The 19,642-nt window shown below is 52.0% G+C and overlaps 1 protein-coding gene across 8 annotated transcripts in view; it reads right to left on the reverse strand.

Moving 5' to 3' along the window:
* Window positions 1–19,642, reverse strand: part of Ldb3 (LIM domain binding 3) — a 62,023-nt gene that overhangs the window by 31,142 nt on the left and 11,239 nt on the right. For 2 of the 8 annotated variants that reach the window (XM_060390898.1, XM_060390897.1), the window contains exons 3-8: window positions 19,440–19,591; window positions 18,879–18,954; window positions 17,235–17,602; window positions 12,103–12,306; window positions 7,643–7,812; window positions 7,134–7,170 (exon numbers count right to left, since the gene is read on the reverse strand). In XM_060390898.1, coding sequence (XP_060246881.1) covers window positions 7,134–7,170; window positions 7,643–7,812; window positions 12,103–12,306; window positions 17,235–17,602; window positions 18,879–18,954; window positions 19,440–19,591 — 1,007 coding nt within the window. Of the gene's footprint in view, window positions 1–1,506; window positions 2,151–7,133; window positions 7,171–7,642; window positions 7,813–10,024; window positions 10,040–12,102; window positions 12,307–13,361; window positions 13,385–17,234; window positions 17,603–18,878; window positions 18,955–19,439; window positions 19,592–19,642 lie in introns of those variants that run through there. The other 6 variants (XM_060390900.1, XM_060390899.1, XM_060390896.1 and 3 more) reach the window with 5 other exon arrangements.

Below are 19,642 nucleotides of genomic sequence, written 5' to 3' on the forward strand. Positions count from 1 at the left end.
GTTAGAGGGACTCCTGCCTTTGGAGTCTACACCATCAATCTTGCATTATGGTTACAGTCACATTGTCCCTTTCTGAGTCTGTTAGTATTCACTGTGGCCAGGATCCTTGCTCACAGACATAGGATGCTAAATGAGGAGAACTCTCCTATTTACTAAAGGCTTTATGTGAGGTCTTGGCCTGGAGCCATACAAAATACTGCTCACGGGGGCCTGGGGTTACTAAGAGGCACCAGGAGGCTAGAAAGCAAGTAAGAACATCTTAGAGCTTTAACTAATGGACCCCAAGAGAACACTGACACACTTGGAGCTGATGACCAGAGGCTGAGAATCTATCAGCTTGGAGTGATCACCTCGGGTCCTTTCCCACTGCCTGAGACCACTCCTGCCTCTTTGTGTCCGACCACCTCCTACTGTACAATCTACCCTTGGGCTTTGCAAGTCACCAGTCCAAATATGGGTGTGTTCAAGCTTGCCTAGATGAAGGTAGACATCTCTCTGTTTTTCCAGGTGTATCCCCCAGCCAGGATGATGGTTGTTTGGCCCTGCCATGAGGCTGTTAGAAGAAGGAAGGGGTGGAAGGTGAAGAGGAACAGGCTGGTAGAGAAGATTGGAGAGAGCATCTCAGGGGTGGGTAGAAGTGAGCAGCGTCCCTGGCTGGCCATTCCGGGTGAGCTGGCCAGAAAGAAAGAGTGTTTTCAGACAGCAGGAATGGGGTCAAAGTTCCAGCCATCCAGCCTCAGAGGATGGAGGGCATCCTGAGGGTTGGTCCTTTGTACCGTCTTTATTTTCCAAATGCCATTGTCCCCAGCCTATGATTCTATGAAGTGAGAGACCAGGCTGCTTGCTGGACAGGTGGGAGGAGTGCTGGCTTTGAAACCACAAGCCTGCTGGTGGGGACTAGAGCTTTTCAGCCAAGGCTGAGGAGCTTGGCTAAATGCTCCAGAGTAGCACAAGGCCACAAGTGGGGCCAAGAACAAGAGTCAGCTGGAAACCTTTCCCTACACTCATGTCACCATGACTCTCCTTCCATCTCCTTCCATCTCTGCCTTCCATCTCCCTCTCATGAGCCCCCAACCTCCACCTCCTGGTGTCCCTGTGAACTGTCCCATTGTCTAGGTGTACCCACTGAAGAACTTCTCAGACCACACAGACAATGCAGAACAGGAGTAAGAGTAGCCTGGGTGAGAGGCTTTTGCATATTGCCAGTTGGTGAGGGAAGATGACTCCACTTGTCTGTCATAGGTGAGTGTAGAAGGAAAAGCCACAGTCCTGGGGTAGCCCCCAGACACATTGCCCTGTGAGAGGCAAAGACTGCCCGCAGAGCCCCAGTGTGGATCCTTAGCCTGGCATGTAGGATGGCAGCAGTGAGCAGAGCTACCCTGAGGCTTACATGCTGGGCATTATCCTTGCCTATCTGTTGGCCATACTTGTCCTCTCTGTCCTAGACACTGTCCCTGAAGGCCCTCCTAAGGTGAGGTGCAGGGCACGCATACAGGCACAGCATGATTGGGGCTTGGTTTGTTCATTTCAAATCCTCTTTATTTCAAAACAAGCATGCTTGTATGTACACGAGAAAGGACTACGAAGCCAGCACACAACTACAGAGAAAAGGGTGCCCCCGCCCAGGACCCTGATCTACGGGCAATGTGTTTCTGGTGAGTGTAGGTCCGGGTGCTGGGCAGGGTGGGCGAATGAGCATCAGCCACTGTATTTTTATTGTGTGGGAGTGTTAGGCCAGCAAACCCTGTCATATCCTCTCTGGACTACAGCTAAGGGTTTGCATAAGGGCTGTACAGAGGCTCTGCTTGTGGGGGTTGGGATGGTCATACTGGCTCGGGGGTTGGAGAGGTAGGAGGTACTGAGTGCATGGCACTGGGCCCCAGCTGTCAACTCTGGGACGGGCAGACAGCAGAGGTGCTACAGTTGGCTACCAGAGGTGCCCCCAGCACAGCTGTTCATTATCAAGCATCACCATGGGGCTCACATGCCAGATCTGTGTGGGAGGAGGGCGGGGGTCCAGCCTGCCAGGGTTCGGGGGAATCCAAGCAGCCTTTTAGCTTTTAACATTAAGGATTTGGGCTGAAAGGCCATGGTGCCAGTTGCGCAACTTGGCAAAACGTGGGCTGTTACGTTCCGTTTCAAACCTTTCCCTGTGGCACAGAGACAGAGACAGGGAGAAAGAGAGACAGAAACAGAGACAGAGAGACAGGTAGAGAGAGAAGGAGAAAGAGAGGGGTTAGGGAACATGTCCACTATTTCCCTGCCTGAAGCTGGGACAGAAGGACGGGTGGGGAACTGGTTTGGTTGGGGAAGCGTTGCCATCCTTTGGGGAATTACTTTCTAGAGGGCCGGCTTAAGTCAGATAGGGCAAAGACTTAGTTCAAAGACTTGGTTCAAAGACTTACTTCTGGGACAAAATGGAGGGACTGAAGTCCCTGCCTTGCTCGGAGGAGAGGCATAAAGTAGGGGCCTGGTTAGGGGGCCAATGGGCAGAGTGGGCAAAGGGAGGAAGGCTCCCTGGCCTGTGGGGCTAGGACTGGGCAGAGCTGCTTTGGCTGTGGGCTCTTGGAAGTGAACCAAACAGGCAGGCAAGCCCAGAATGGTCTCTGTCCTCTAGCTGGGCACTAAGAAGGAGGAACACTTAACTTATGATGAGGGCTGCTGGGTAGACCTGTTACCTCCCTGTACTGCCTGGTATTCCTCACCTTCACCATCTCCAGAGAGAAGCCTTCACATGCTACTCAGGGCTCCTACAGGCCCAGACCTAAGCACAGCCTGGGCCTACCCCGGTTCACAAGCACACACACACATACTCTCTGCCACAGAAACAAAGGAGCAGGACCTGCTCCTTCCTGCCAGTGGGCCTCTGGGAGGCTCAACTCACAGCTGCCCAGGTTAAGACACAGTGCAGGCACCCTCTGGCCAGCATGTAGAAAGGGAAGGGAAGGGGGCCAAGGAAAGGCCAGCCAATGGTGCTGGGAACCTAACCCTCCTCCATGGCAGAGATACAAACTGGTGGCAGGAATCACACCTAACCTTAAACACGGTGCATGCAACCCGAACAAAGACACAGTCAAAAAACAGTAGTACTGGCATTGTTGTCAAGAGGTGGCCCTGCCAACAGTTTCTAACTAAATCAAAACAAATATAAAAATAGAATTGCTATATCCTCATCATGGGATACTGCGCAAATGAATTACAGGCTGAATAAACTTGATCCAAAATTCACGGGACAGAACTGTTTTGGATTTCAGATGGTTTTGGAATTCTTGCACATATATAATGAAATAGCATGGGTAGACAGTATAAAATTCATTTACATAGCATATACGCTTTTTGCACATAACTCAAGGTCATTTTTTAACAGGACCTGTGTTTTGTTCTCACCATCACTTCAGTCCTGGCAACTCTACCCAGGGTCTCATACATGGAGGAAAGCCCTCTGCCACTGCTACACCCCAACCTAGCATCCATTGTCTTTCATTTCTGTTTTTCTTTTGAGAGTCCTTGCTATGTAGCTGTCTTGAAACTCGCTCTGTATCTAGGCTGGCCTCAAATTCAGAGATCTGCCTGCCTCTGCCTCCTGAGTGCTAGAATAAAAGGCATCACCATATCACACCCAATATCTGTGTGACATGACATCATGACATCAAAAGTAATTTTTTTTTATCTTTGGTGTTATCATGGTGCTCAGAAACATTTGGGGCACTTTGGATTTTGGAATCAGGGTGTGTATGTGTGAATTTGTACTGGTTCACACAACACCTTGATAAAGTCCAAGGGAATTTTGCAAATGAAAAAGCCAACCCTGAAATAGTCACATACTATATGATTCCATTGCTGGTCAACAGAAAGAGGTGTGTGTATGTGGCTGGATCTGGAGGCCTATGGAATGGTCATAGGTGTGGAACCGTCTGTGTTTGGGTTGAAGTGATGTCATCATTATCAGTGTGACATTGTGCTATGATGTCGTAAGACTTTGGAATGGAAGTGGGGAAAGGACACAGAGGATCTCTCCATCAGTTCTTTGTTGCGTTTGCTTGTTTGTTTGTTTTTCAAGACAGGGTTTCTCTGTGTAGCCCTGGCTGTCCTGGAACTTGCTCTGTAGACCAGGCTGGCCTGGAACTCACAGAGATTTGCCTGCCTCTGCCTCCTGAGTGCTGGGATTAAAGACATGTGCCACCACATCCCAGTATTTCTCTGTCATTTCTTACAACTGCAAGTAAATTGGCAGTTACCTCAAAATGAAAAGTCCAATTTAAAAATGAGTTGCCAGCATGCCCGAACCAGGAAGCCTGACTTTAGGCAAAGCTGGTCTTACAGTATGTATGGTCATAATCACCAGACCTGGTCCTTGCATCCCTACATGCCCGTGTTTACAGAGGTCTACCTTCTCATTTGCATGACTTGGCATGCTCTCCCTCTGCTCCTCAGTTCAGCACATTGAAATTCTATAAGAGCCTTGCAAAGGCGGGGGGGGCTGCTAATTGCTAGCACGGTTGTAAAACATTAGTCTGATCCAACCTCCTCATTATACCAAGAGGCTCAGGGATGTCCACACGAGCAGTCCAAAGCCACACAGAAATTCAGAAATGTGTCCACCATCTGAATGCTGGGCCTTTCCCCTCCACATACCTGCCTTTCTGAGGTCAGTCAGGGTGAATGGGTGAAAGCAGTATACATAGAGGCCCTGTGGCAAGGCCCACACGGCCCTGCAAACACTCAGAACCTTCTCATAGAGACAGTAGAAGTACCAAATTAAACATGGCCAGTTGCCAGTGAGTCTCCAGTTCTAGCAAAGCCCACCAAGGCTCAGTGACGGTTTGTCATTGGTGCTCAGTGACAAAGAGTCAGTCTATAACCTCTGTGAATCTTGTGAACCTACTCTATTTGCTGCTGTTGGGAAATTCCTGGCTAGCCAAAGAAAAGGCAAGATGAGAAAGCCCATGGGGATGAGGAAGAGGAGAAAGCAGATGAGAGGAAGGAGGGCTGCTGGGTCTGCTTAGGCTGTGGTGCTTGGAAGGCCTGCCACCTCCAGCTGTGGCTTTCAGACTTGCCGGGGTGCCAGCATACTAGGGGCTGATGTGGGAGGAGGGACAAGCCAGGTGTTAACTGTCATCAGGATGGATCAGCAGGCCCTGGGGGTCAGCTCCCAACTCTGGAGTCAAGGTGTGACTCTAACCACTGAGGAGCAAGTCCCCTGAGCAGTCTGAAGGCAGTACACGAGGAAGAAACATGCTCTTGGCCTGAGTGACTGAGCCCAGGGACCGAGCAGCTGCAGACTTTTCTTGGCAATTTACTTCCAAGTGTAATGGAACTAGGGCACACACAGCCTCTATCCCAGAGTCCCGGGCTGCTGGGATTTGGGGAAATGGAAGACTGTCTATGAGGACAACCTTCAACAAATTAAAGTCAGAAATAGAGACAGAATCAAGAGGCTTGCACCCTTTGGTCCTGGGGGGAAGTTCTGCTGGAGCCTAAGAGTCTCCACTGAAGGACCTGAAATCCTGGGAGGGATGGCCTGGGGCTGAGGCAGGAAGCAGGCTGAAGCCTCTTCTTGGGACCTCTGCCAGGTTTTCTTCTGAGGAAACTCTATGGCAGTGCCTGGTAATGTTCCAGGGGAAACAGGGAACAGATTAGCTCTCCTACTGGGACCTCTTTCCTTCTAAACATAAACAGCTGATGACGAGACAGAAGCTTAGCCTGAGTGGCATGTGCGTGCTGGATAGAAGAAGAGCATAAAGAGATCAGAAGAGGTGGCAGAGACGAAGGAAGAATGTTGTGTCTTAAAAAAGGGGAGAAAAAGGCCTCTAGTTGACTTCCTGATGGAAAGAACTTGGGGTGTAAGCTGTTTATTGTACTGGGGAGGCTACATAAGGATCCTGACATTGAGTCTTTGGGAGAGTCTGCATTGCTTCCTGGGGCATCTATGTGGGTGGTTTCGATGAAGAGGGTGGGGACAACACAGAAATAGCATGTAGGGACAGCAGAGCACAGGAGGACTAGAGAGCTGAGAGCTCAGCCACACCTAGAACAGCTGGCCCTCCACATCTGCTCCCGATGCAGCAGCGCTGTACTTGGTACTCTGTTTCAGATGCACTTCGGAAGCTAAGAGGTTAAGCACATTTCCGAGACTACATGCCACCCTTAGCCGGCCTGGGAGGAGCACGCTCCCAGCCAGAAAGTAGGAGCAGCTCGGATTGGCAAAGATACAAGTTCAACAATCAAACGCACATGGAGTCCCAGCTGGTCCGAGAACCCTCCTCTTCCAGAGTTCTGTGGCCACCATGTGTGGTTAGCAAGTACAGAAAGCTTGGCTCAGGGGAGAGCATGCCTTTGAATCCCAGACCCTCCCAGAGAGGCCACCACAGGACTCACTAGCCCCAGACAGACTGTCCAAGAAGAACATGCAGATGACATACTCACTGCCAGAAGTGGACAGATAATCACACGGCCCCCATGCCTCACCATGGAAGGCCCTCACAGGTTCCAGTGGGTTTCAGAACAGCCATGCCCCACTCATGCTCACGGCTATAGCTTCTAGTAGGGCACAGGCAGTAGGCAAGTGGTGGTGCCCCAGACTTGCCACTGACCAGGAGACCATGCCCTGTGATGCCTAGCCCCATACAAGCCCCTCCTTGTGCCAAGGGCTCATACTTTCTTGCAGCCGCTGTTATACTTTGAGCAATTTATAGAACTACTGCCTCAATGTATGAACAGGCAGGGGAGTCTAGAGGTCAAGTATTTATGCCTAGCATGGCCCTCTGTTGCCTGCTCACAGTGCCAAGCCTTCAGACTCACAAGGGGACAAGCCCAAAAATGAGTGTGCAGGCAAGGCATTGGCCCACTGCCCTCACAGGGAGATGCCCTCATTCTCCAAAGCCCAGCGAAGGCCAAAGCAGCCCTGCCCCTGCCCAGTAAGGGAGCCAGGAGAGCCCAGATTCCTCACTCCTGTATGTCTCACTGACCTGGGAAGGCCACCCAAGCTTGCACTTGCGGGAGCCCTTTAAGGGCTGAGCTTTTCAAATACATGAACATGAAAGGTTCTTTCCATGAGTCATGTGGCCTAGGGGCTACCCAGGGAGGGATAGGGTTAGAAGGCAAGGCTGTGGAACCCGAGACTAGGCACCTACCTTGACCTTCGCAGAGCTTCTTCATCAGGGTCTTGCACTGTGGGAGAAAGAAAGTTGGTCAGAAGGACTCACAGTGACCATAGGAAGAAAAGCCCTTGCACGGTAAATCCCTAGATGTCAGCCAGGCCCTGAACACTTCCTGTGCCATCTTGTCAGTGGCGGCAATGAGAGTGTGCATGCCAGGCCTCTGCCAGGGAGAGTTGAGATACAACGCAACTGGGAGGCAGTGGTCTGAGACGACCTCAGGTCCTCCTCTCCCAGTCCTGAGCCACCACCTTGCTGGAAGCTGTATGACAAAGTCTCTTATTGTTTGGGGTTAGTGGTTAGAATGGAAGACCCACCTAGGGACTCGGAGGCTCTCTGCCAGCTGCCAACTCTATCAGTGTCAGTTAATCTTCAAGGGCAGGTGGCTTGACTCCTTAGCTTTAAGACTATGCGGGAGCCAGGACCTCTCTGCATCACCCTGCCTCGACCTCCACCCCCAGCCACACCTCAACACTTTCACTCACTGTATTCTGTCCCAGTCATCTGGGCCAGGATGCGGAAGGAGCGAGACTGCAGGTTGGAGGACCGGCGGGCCCACTCATCAGCCTCATCTTCCGGCTTGCTTTGGTTTTTGATCACAGCCTGGTACACGGGAGAGGCGCTGTCTACAGCCAAGTCTTTCACGGGCAGGCTCCTGTAGTGCAGGAAAGGGTGTGGGCAGAGGCCAGGCTGGAACTCAGACCCCCCCCTCCACCGATTTGTTCTCCCACTTCGTCCTTCCCCCCACACTTGCACCCACTGTTTCTTTCCACCACGATTAGAAATGCTGAGAAGCCTGGGGTTTCGGTGCTCAGGGTTTCAGAGGTCAGGGAAGGCCCAGTGGGACTGTGGCTCTTTTTGCCCATGAGGTTTCTATCTTTCATTTTGGCCTCACTCCAGTGCTAATCCTGGGTCTGAACACGTTCCCACCCCACAGGCTGGAGTCCCTTTAGGGAGGGAAGAGGTAAATCTCCTAGAAGTGATTTGGGGTTCCCTGAGCCAGCTCTGCTGGGGTCTGGTGAGAACAGCCTGCCTGAGGGCCCTGGAGGCATCCAATAGCCCATCCAGGGGCCTCCTTACACCCACAGATCCAGAGAGGGAGCTGCCACTGCCTTGCTGCTGGAAGACGCCCGGGGCTTCTGGCTCAGCGGCGGGAGACAGCCTGGCTAGGGTGTGTTATGAGAACCAAAGTGGGAAACATTTGCTCAGGCCTGGCATGATATACAGGGACAGTGGGGCTAGGAGCTGGGGATGGAGGAGGGGCTTGGGAAGGAGGCTTGCAGGCATGGTCTCTGCCCCCAAACAGCATAGTCTTTTGAGAGGAACCTGATGATATCTCCTTAAGCTCCTAGGATCTGAGACATAGCAGATACTCAAAATTCTTAGCTGAATAATCTTTTCAGCTCCAGATCAAAGCCATCAAGGATCCCAGCGTGTCTCAGGTGTTGGAATTTCTACCTAAATCAAGTTTTACAGGTATTGTGGATCTGTGTTGCTCAGAAAGCCCTCTCAGATGTCAGGGCGCACTCAGGCCAGGCCTATGGCAGTAACAACCTGCCAGCTAGTCCTTTCCTCTTACAGATTTTGAAACTGAGGTCCAGAGAGGTCGGCTGATTAGCCCCAGGCTGCAGTAGACAGGGACACCACTGAATGATAACTTCGGTGGCCCAGCTCCCAGCCCAGTGTCCTTTTTTTCTCCCTTTCTTATGGTTAGTTTTTACTTCACTATTTCATCATCATCATCATTATCATCATCATCATCATCATCATCATTATCATCATCATCATCATCTTGAAGCAGAGTCTTGGTATGAAGCCTTCCTCACCCCAGTCTCCTGAGGTTGTGTACCCCCACATCTGGTTTGCACAGTGTCCTTTCTGTCAGGTGCTTTATGGTCAGGAAGCTCAAAGGGCACGTCTGCCTACCAGGGACTACACAGTTCAGATGACCTGACCACATGGAGACACAGCCCAGCTGAGGCATGCCCCATCTCGCACCCTCCTGCCTGGCTCCATCTGCCCCAGTTGGGACTGGCTAGCCAGAACAGGATCCCCTTGGTACACAAGTCTTTGAGCTTCTCTTCAAGAAGCTGGGATAAAATTGGTCTAGTTTCTCAGGCTTGGCTCCTTAGGCTTGGCTCAGGGTGAGCTATGAGAGCAGAGATTTAAAAAAAAAAGAAAGAAAGAAAGAATAAAAGGGATAAAAGGTGGGTGGTTCTGCCCCAAGTTCCCTGAAGGCTTTACTTTATCTAGCTTAGAGAGCTAGGTTTTTTAAGATTGTGACTGAGATCAGTTATGGGTCCTGCAGATTCCTCTGGGGTCCAGGGAGAAGCTCACAGCTGCTCCAGGAGCAAAGGAAACCCTGGGTTCTGTTCTTCCTCCAGAAAGCTGTTTCCCATAGAGGAAGGATTCTAAGGACTCCTAAGGTCTCTGGGGTGCAACCAGATCCCCTTGGTTTGTGAGGGTTCTGGGGACTGGCTTCCTAGAGGTTATGTTGTCACCTTCCAGCACTGGAATAATCGCCCAGTGTGCATTGTGACCCTCAAATGTGCCATGTCCCAGTGAAGCTAGGAAAGCCTGGGAAAACCTCACCAAAGCACGGCAAGGAAAAGGCAGGTATAAAGCCTCAGGCCAGGGTGGTCGCACTGTGAGTGCCATGATTAGATTTCTGTAGCCACATTAGCATCTGTAGATAAGCATCTGTCTATGCAGGCTGCAGAGGATGTCGTGTGGCTGAGAGGTGGTCGTGAGGAAAAAGGTGGACAGAGCACATGGACTGACCACTTGTCCTCAGACACATCCCACCAAACCCACACACCATCCCGCAACTAGACAAGTGACAAGAAGGACACTGCGGGTCTACTTACGCCAGCGGAGATGCCCTGCCAAGCAGAAGGAAACCCAGCCGTGAGTGCGCGTCCATCATGGGATAGCAGAGGGGCAGCGCACACAAGAGAGCGGGGGTTAGGACCAGAAATGAGTTAGGGGAGGTGGGATGGGTGAAGGAGGAAGAGAGAGAGAAAAAGAAAACTGTCAGTGAGGAAAGAACCGTGGGGAATAACAGCAGAAACGGAACACGGTATGGCCAGGAGGGTTCCTCACTGTGCCATAGCAGCATCTCAGCGCGCTCGAGTTAAAAGGAAGGGGAAAGGTTGATCCTTCCCAGGCACGCTAGCAATGAGAGGCAGGGAGGGGAAGGGACGTGTGGGAGACAGCTAGATTCATCAACAGAGCATCGTATTTTCCAAATCACAGGTGCCTGATAATAGAATCAAACAATAGAAGTTTTCCCAGTGTGCAGAAAACGAAGTGTGATGAGCAGTTTATCCATTGCTTTTCATTTACCTTTCCTTTGGTGACTACTACTTCTAGGGGGCACATCAAAGACCATGTGACAAACAAATGTTAACAGGAAATTCTTGTTGGCTTTTGGGCTTAGTCAGCCAGACTTGTTTTTCTGGGTATACATGAGCTAATGTTTTTTGCTTTTTTTTTTTTTTTTTTTTAATTGCATGGTCATTTTTTTTTTTCTTTGAATAAGCGATTTAAGTAAGTCAACACAGCCCAGATGTCTGCAAAGGGCTGCCAGTCATGAGCTCAACAGGTTTCAGACTAATGAGTGCAAAATGGACAACCTCTGCCCCCTCGTGGTTTGTGGAAAGTAGTACCTCTCTTAACTGGGGCCAGGCTCTCCAGAAGTGAGCCCAGGACAAGAAGTCCCCTATCCTCTGGCCTCGGCATGTACACCAAGGCCACAAAGGCTTGTCCTTATTCTGTAGAAGCAGCCTGGGACCTTTCTGTGTCCCTCCTAAAATATCTTCTTTAAAAATTTTTTTATTTAACTTTTATTTTATGTGCATTAGTGTGAAGATGTCAGATCCCTTGGAATGCACATTACAGACAGTTGTGAGCTGTCCTGTGGGTGCTGGAAATTGAACCTAGGTCCCTTGGAAGAGCAGACAATGCTCTTAACCACTGAGCCATCTCTCCAGCCCTATAGTATCTGCTTTTATAGTTTCGGAAAAACGTGTAATGTCCCGTAAGTGTTTTTCTCCTGAGTTGCTGGGAATCTCTGATCCAGGGATAACATGTTGTCTAGAGATGTTGACTCTACAGTATGACATTCCCAAGACCGCTGCATGCTCATGTTCTCTGTGTGTGTGTTTAAGAAGACAGGTGAGAGAGACAGATAAAAATAAGAAACAGTGATAGAGAGGAAGACAGAGACAGAGACAGAGATGTAGAGATGAGGTGAGAGATACAGACACAGAGAAGCAAAGAGACAAAGACAGAAATGGGGAGTGAGGAGAAGGTAGGAGAGAGTATGACCCTGCCAGTGCTTTAAACAGTACCAGTTTCATCAGAGTTTTCACCACTCTGTCCCTCATCCACCCTCAAGTTCCCCAACCAAGCTAATAGACTAATCCCAGGAACCAAGGGTATTTTATATCCTCCTGCCCTGAAGCCAGACCTCCTAGGGCAAAGAGGAGAGAAATGCCCACCGTGAGGCTGACTGCCAATACCACTTTGGATGGTTGGCCCAAGGCCTCTTTCAGTAAAAACCCATCAAGTACCTGGATTGGTGCTCATCCCTGGAAGAATAAAGCAATTCCCTCCACTCCCCAAGTGTGGCCTCAGTTGTGAGAGGCCCAGGAGTCTCCCATGGTCCTTTGAAAGCACCACAGAAGTCTCTAACCAGCCCCTTTCATGAAGCCTGGAAAATGCAGTCTCGCACTTTCTCTGAGGAGACTCAACAGTCTGTGTTTTGCCATTTCTCTTAAAGCTGAACTCTGAAGAGAGAGAGGGCAACACTTTCTGGTGAAGGCTGGACCACCCCCTTCCAGCGGCTTGAACCCTTGAACCGGGGAGGCTCAAGGCAGAAGAAGAGAGCTGGTCCTGTGAGCGTGGCAGCCTCCGCAGGCCTGTGGAGTTGGGAGACGCTTACCCACTGAAGTCACTGCCCTGGGCCTGGGCCTGCCCAGCGATGGCATCCATGATGGCGTCCTGAGAGTACATGCTGATTGGGGTGTTGTACTGAGCGTGGATGATGGTAGCCTTGCCTCCCAAGCCCTTCACCTCAATGGGCTTGTGGGTGGATAGGGCTGAATCCTTCAGGACGCTGGGGTTGAAGCGTTCCTGGTAGTCAGCGCTGAGGAGGGTGGGCAGGAAAAGTGGGCAGTTGGGAGAGGCAGGGATAGGGAGGAGAGGGGGCAACAGGTGACGGTTACATGGGAAGTCAAGGCCAGGGTGCTGATGGGAATAGGGAGAGACATCTCCCAACACTGAGGTCTTGGCCCAAGTAAGTTACCCAATTTCCCCCACTGTGGGCTGCCTGGGTGTGGCCAGGGAAATTCTTGGCACCTCCCAAGACCCTGTGCAGAAGATCTTTCGTGTCCACCTGAATCATCTCCCCAGCTCCCCTTTCAGGCTCCACTTAGGGTCAGCGGGGGCACCGGGCATGGTGTACACTCCCACCACACACAGCACGATGGAGAAGCAGACACAAGAGGGTTTGGGGGAGGGGGACTTGGGAAGGGCACGGAAGCTGAGCCATGTGACAGAAGAGGCAGCAGCACAAGCGTTCCAGAGCGTTCCCAAGGCGGAAAGCAGTCACACTGGGCACCCGTGGAGACTCTGAGCAAAGTCCCTCCGTGGAGGGGCTTGTCTTGCCAGTAACTCCTCTGTGGCCCGTGATGCCGTTCTTCCAGATCCTTCTACATATGTGCTTCTTCCTTGGAGGATGGCTCAGGCTGCCCAGGCCCCTCTAGTCCAGCATGCTGTAGCCTGCTAGCCTCTACCCATCCAGGGCTCTTCCCTTCAACAGATATATGCCCAAGCAGAGATAAAAATCAAGTGCAGTCCTTCTCAGGGGGTCCCACTGGGACAGAGAGGTCTTCAGGCCCACACAGGCCAGTGACAGCGCAGCACCCCACACACCTGAATTAACCTGCAAGCCTTAAGCTGTTGGAGCAGGAAACTGGGAGCAAAATTGAGACCATCACATAAACAGCCATGCCTTGCAATGGCTTCCCTCCATACTCCAGCAAATACCCGTGCAGGCTCATCGAGGGCACAACGCATCCTGACTCACACATGCACATATGTACACATGCCAACAGGCACACACCGTCCACACCCAACAGATGGCAGGTGCATGCTGGAATGGCACACAGGGACACACACATGCTGTCCTGGGATACTAACTTGGCTGGAGAATTGGCTACCACCTGGAAGGAGAGACAAAGCAAAGAAGACAGAGTAGTCAGAGTGAGGCTTCCACTGGGGAAGCTCTAGTGTTAGGTCCATCTTCAGGCTGGTTGTGGAGGACGCAGGACTGGCAGAACCTCAGTCTGCGAGGAGTAAAAGGTGAGGGAGGTGAGAGCACAGAACCTGAAATCAGGGCTGCTGGAACCATTGGCTTGGGTGGGATGTGCCAGGACTCCCTCTATGGTGGGTCCCAACATTCCCGGCTTTGACAGCAGGGAGGGATTTCTTGTTAGGCTCAAGAGCTCCTGCACAAGTACATGGATCGCATATGTCTAACCTGGCGTATGTAGGATCTACATATGTAGACCCTGGAGAGAAAGCTAGCTTACAGACATAACTACGGTGCCTGCTTCAAGAAGGGCTGAGGCTCCAAGATGTCCCAAAGGTGAAAAGCCCTGTTCATGGCGCTTGGGTGGGGCAGGGTGGGGTGGAGGGAGGGCACAGCTCATAAGCTGAGGAGGCATTGCAGTGCCATTGTGTGTACAGCAGGGTTACCCACGGCCCCTGGGCCCCCTTCTCTCTCCCAGAGGACGACAGACAGCTCTGATCACTCCTCATGGGGCAGGGAGTAGTGGGTCAGGGCAGTCCCTGGTGACTGCTCCGAAGGCCTTGGGAGACAGCAGTGAGGCCAGAGGAGTCCCAGGAGGAGGGCAGGTTCAGGGCCTTCACAGGAGAGCCCCCAGCAGGGGCCACCTGGAAGGGCAGTACAGAGGGACACTGTCCTCATAACAAGCCTCTTGTAATATGAATTTCTGGGGGGGGGGGAGGATCATTGTCTTCTTTACGGGCATCCAATGCGGTGGAAGGCCCTGTGGCCCTGTCTGACACTCAGGATGAGAGAGTATGGAAGTTTGTCCCTATATACTCCATATACCATATGATTTCCTAGATCTGCCCACTATGAACTCTGGAAAGAGGGACCCTTAGCCCCAGTTAGCCTGGCCCTTGTCACCCCACAATCAGGATTTTGGGAAGCCAAAGACTTTCCACCCCCCGAGAGCGGGTGTCGTATCTGCCCCGGCCCAGGTCCCCTACTGTTTCAGAGCTGATAAAATTCCTTCTGTCCTCCCATGCTCAAAATAGCCACAAGTGGATCTATATTAGGAAAAGGCCAGCTTGGCTTTGCCATTTCTTCTCCATGTTTGGCCAGTGCTGACAGCTGCAGGGTCAGCTCTTGCGCTGACCAGCCCAGCGTCCCCTGCAGAGGGCAGTGTTGGCTGGATTAGGTGGAGGTTGCCTCTGCCCTCAGCAGCAGCCAGCTCCTTCTTTGGCATTAATCCGCCCGCACTGCCCGCCCCCCCCCCCCCAGGTTCTTGCTCCACCCCAAGGCTTGGATTTCTGCAGGCAGCACACCCAGCTCAGATCTCAGGACGAGGTGCCAGGGATGCAGTGCCCGTCCAGGGGCCCTTGCTCTGTGTGGCCTCTCAAGGCTGCCTTTCAGGTGAGGGGTGAAGCTTGCTCAGGCCTTCCTGTCCTTTCTCAGGCCTTCCTGTCCTTGCTCCTCCCCTCCACTTGTTCCCAGAGATCCAGCTGCCAAGAACCAGAAAAAAGGAATAGACTTCCCTTCTGGAGTGTGACAGAACAGAGGTCAATTTTTAACCCTGCCTCTTCTCAACGCTCTGACTCTGAGGCAACCTATTCATAAAGAAGGAAATGGGGCCACTGGAGAAGATGGCTCCATGGGAAAGAGTGCCAGCTGCTCCTCCAGAGGACCCAAGTCTGAATCCTAGCACCCACGTGGCAGCTCACAACTATCTGTAACTCCAGTTCTAGAGTATATGACACCCTCTTTTGGTGGTACACAGACATACATGCAGACAAAACACCTACACACATAAAAATTAAATTAAATTTTAAAAAATTTAAAAAGAGAAGGAAGTGAGGTTGCCCACCATGCCGAAGTCTTATGCCTTCAGGCAGTGTGAGTGCAATAGATGGACATGGAGAATTGCCATGTCTGTTGCTTTCAAGCAGTTAGACACTTAGCAAAGCGGGGGCTGCAGCCCAGCAGAGGTCGTAAATCTTTCTGCCCACACAGTCAACACTGACAACAATCAGTTCTTTCTTTGAATGAAGCCCCAACCTTGCTTCCTTCCCTGGCTCATCTTCCCACTGAGGACACTGCTGGATCCTGCTTCTCTCTGATTATCAAGTGATAATTTCTACATTTACCAGGTACATTCTGGACAGAATGTGCACCAAAGGACTGGCACTGGGGAGTCCAGGGGGTGGGGCTCCTGACCTCCTAGCTTTCCTGTTCCATCTCAAATCAAGATAGAATCAGGCAGATCAGAGGACCACTTCTGTCTACCTCTTAGTAGCTATGTGGTCATGGGTCAATTGCATGCTGAGTTGCCAAGGTGAAGGAAATCAATGCCCACCTCTGAAGCTAATGACAAAGCCAGTTCCTATGGGGATGGAGAGATGGCTGACCACTGACTCCTCCTCCAGAGGAGCCTGCTTGGTTCTCTGCATCCACACAGCAGCTCACTACTGTCTTTAACTCAGTTCTTGAGGATAAGACAGTCTCTTACATACCCACATGGGCAAAACACCCATACACATAAACTAAATTAAATAATATCAACCAAAAAGAGCCAGTTCCTAACTCAGAGTCAGATTTCAGCCAGGGTGACATGCGATCACTGCAGGTATGCTTTTCCCAGTCAACCAGAAGGCAACTTTCTTGCTCAGGGTGGGTCCAATGGGAACTAGGAAGAGCTTCCCATTGGAGGCAGGAAAAGGAGGCCAGGGACTGTTTTTACTCAGATTCCAGAAGGAGCTGGGGAAGCTGAGAAACCAGGGAGCCCTGGTCTAGTGGACATGGAAGAGCAAAGGAGGATGTGGCTGGACTGGGCTCCTACCCTGACTCTTGGATATCAGCTGGACAGTGCGTACATGAAGCCAGTGTGTGATGAGTGCTGTTCTCTTTATCCTCCAGTAATTCAGAGAAGAGAACCGTGTGATTCCTCTCTCTGAGACTCAGCCTGCTGCTCCTTTAGCACCTAGAGACAATACACCCATTGCACAGGCAAGTAGCTGAGTTACTGTGAGGCAAGTGGGGAGAGAGGTCTGGCAACTATTACATGCTGGTTAACCGGGATCCTCTCCCCTTTACCCTTCCACAGTGGCTCCATGCTCTTTCAATCCTACCAGCTACACTATGGGAACCAGAGATGGGTTATTGTTCTTCATAACTCCCTTCTCCTCTGCTTTTTTTTTTCCAGTCCATCCTAGCCTGGCTCAGCCCTGTAAACTAACTTCCCTCATACCATTCTCCAGTCTCTGCTTGGGTGTTTCTGGCCCTCCCTCCTACTCCCTAGACTACTCGCATCCTTAGAGAACTTACGTTCTTATCTCAAACTCTTTCCTGTTCTTGCCTTTGGAGTCCCAGGACTTTGGAGTCCATCTCTTAACACCTTAATTTCCAAAGGCAGCAGGCAGTGTGGGTCAGGGTGTGGCCTGGGATGAAAATTTGGGAAGTTGGAGTCTCCTGCATATAAGCTTAGCTTAGCTACTTAGTAGCTGGACACCTGGACCTCAGCTTAACCATTTCTGAGCCTCAGTTTCTATTTCTGCAAAGAGCTGACATGTCTCTCCAGAGCGCTTGTACAAGGCAGTGGTGTGCCTGGCTGACGGCAGGTTCAATAGGATCCCTGCTAGTGTCGCTCTCAGCTGGTGCTGCCTCATGGGTGCAGGGCTGGTGATGTTGAGGCCTGTTCCTCCCCCTGACCATCTGACCAGGCTGTTGTGGTGAGCACCGATGACCCAGGTGGCTCTATACCAGATAGCAGGCTGCCCTTTACCTACCCTCCTAGGAGTCCAGCACCTGAGGCCTTTCCTCGGAGGCTCATCTGATACATCTGAGCCATTTCCCTCAGGGTCTCTGCTGAGTACAGGCCAATGGGGTTGTTATACTGCCTCAGTTGGCTGGGGCCTGGCAGAACTTTGGGGCTGACTGAGCCCTGTGAACCCTCTGGTCTGGCCTTGACCCCTGGGCTGCCCTGAGGAAGCACAGGCTCCAGGGCTTCCATGTGTGGGGCGCAGACAGAAGTCTGGGAGAAGGAAGAGCTAAAGGTGTCCCCGAACTCCAGGGTGCCTGGGGTGCCTGGGCTGGCCCTCGCCTCAGGGCTGGGGCTGGGAGTCGCCAGGCTGCCGTTCGTGTCCAGAGCAGGGTCCTGGCATAGGGCAGCACCATGCAGGGGAGAGAGAAGACAGTGGTTAGAGGCCACACAGGGCTGTGCTTCTGTGCGGACTTGAAAGAGACATGTTAGTGTGAGCACCTGTAGCCCACCACCCACAGCCTGCAGCCTGCTGGATGAAGCACCTAAATGGACACTGGAAAGAAGGTCTTTTCTTCAAGCAGAGTGGAGGAGTGAAACCTGTGGCTCCTGGTCTAGATGCTGGCATCCATCTAGACAGAATGCAAAGCCCCTCACAGAAAGCCAAGTCTTCCCTGAGGAAGGAGGATGCAGGGCTCAGGGGATGGTAAGGGCATCACTCTCCTGTCTGTCCCACCCCCAATCCCTTTTTCTTTGAATGGATACCCTATGAGTGCAGCCAAGCCTCCTGATTTACTGACCCCACCCAGAGAAGACCCTTCATAGCCAGGGATGACTGACATTTGGGGTGTGGAGGTACCAAGGAGAACTTAAGGAAGCACCTGGGCTACTCGGCCATCTCTGTCTACCTTGGGCAATTCCTCCCAGAAGCCCTCTGTCCATCTCCCCAAACCATGACCCCCCTGTGAGCCTCTTCTTCCCAGGTCTCCTGCTGTCTAATCTCCTCATTGGATAGACCAGAGTCAGTCTACAGTTGTAGTAAGGGAGTGGGTGGAGGAGCTATGGGTTGGCCTTCCCAGGTTTAGGCTAGGCCCTTGGGCCCACAGGGATCAGCTGCTGAGAGTCTGGGAAGGACCCTGGATCTAGTGGTGAGATCTGGGGCCAGGGTTTTGCTGCCTCTCCACTCCTGTGCCAGCCTCCAAGATTATAATTAGTCCTTCTAATGGACATAGGGAGTCTGTAGCTGGAAAGGATGGATAGACACTTAAAAACTGAAAGAGTCTGCATGGAGAAAAAACTCTGGGGGCCAATAAGGCTCCTTCACACCTGGGAGTGCCTCCTGGGATGGCTGACTCCAGCTGGGACCTCTTACAGCAATGCTAGTCTCAGTGTCCCCCAGACAATGAGGGCCAAAGTCCCCTCAACAGACAACTGTTTCCTGCTTGACTAGAATGTTGGCCCTCTTCCCAGCACATTCTTCTCTGAGTGGGTTTCTTCTCAGACCAGCTGCTGGACCTGGGATGGTATCTCGGGAGCTGGTAGGCATCCCTACAACTCAGTGTGTCATAGGCTCACACTGAGGGTCAGCAGTGGCAAGGGCAGGCAGGCAGGCAAGGTTACACTCCTGGAACCGCGGCTGAGTGGACCCCCACTTCCAGTGGCCAGCACCTACCTTCTGGTGGGGGATCACTGGCAGTGGGGACTGGATAGGGGGTGCAGCTGTGGAGATGGGTATAGGACGCTTGGACCTAGATAAACCAGAAACAGGACCCAGTGAGGACATTTGCACCTGCCTAAAAGTTCCTGGGGGACACTGGGGGGATCTGGACAGTAAAGTCACAGGGCCCAAGGTGCACCATTCACCCCACACACTTGGTCTCCTGAGGGAGGCTCTGGGTTTGACCAGGATAAGCGGTCATAACCCTGGAGGGTTTTCCCCCACTAGGTCTCATGGGCTTCTTCTGCATGGGGTGAGGATAGGGCTGCCTGAGGAAAGAGGAAGTAGGGTTTCCAGGTCAGCCCGCCCTATGCTGCTGGCACGGTGGCCATGCTCTCTGCCTGCGCCACTTCTGTAAAGTGAGCCAATGGCAGCTTAACAATGACTGTAGCCCAACCTTCCTATACAATCCCGTGGCCCAGGGCTAGGCCTACGCAAATGCTGAGGATGACCTCATTTGCCCCCGTCACATGCCTACACCGAACCTGCATGCCCTTCTCTGGAGTTTCCACCTACTTCTGCAGAGTGAGGCTCAGGTTGTAGCTGGCAGACTTGATCTTATTCTGGGCCTCCAGGTGGGTCATGGTGTCCGTGTTGACTCCATCAATGGCCACCACTAGGTCTCCTTGGCTGAGCTGGGACTGCGCTGCCTTGCTGCCTGGAGTGATCTGGTTAGGCAAGCAGAAGAAGGGGTGAATCATGGAAGGAGCACCTGGAGC

This window comes from Meriones unguiculatus, chromosome 9 (assembly GCF_030254825.1).
Source record: "Meriones unguiculatus strain TT.TT164.6M chromosome 9, Bangor_MerUng_6.1, whole genome shotgun sequence".
NCBI classification, from domain to species: domain Eukaryota; kingdom Metazoa; phylum Chordata; class Mammalia; order Rodentia; family Muridae; genus Meriones; species Meriones unguiculatus.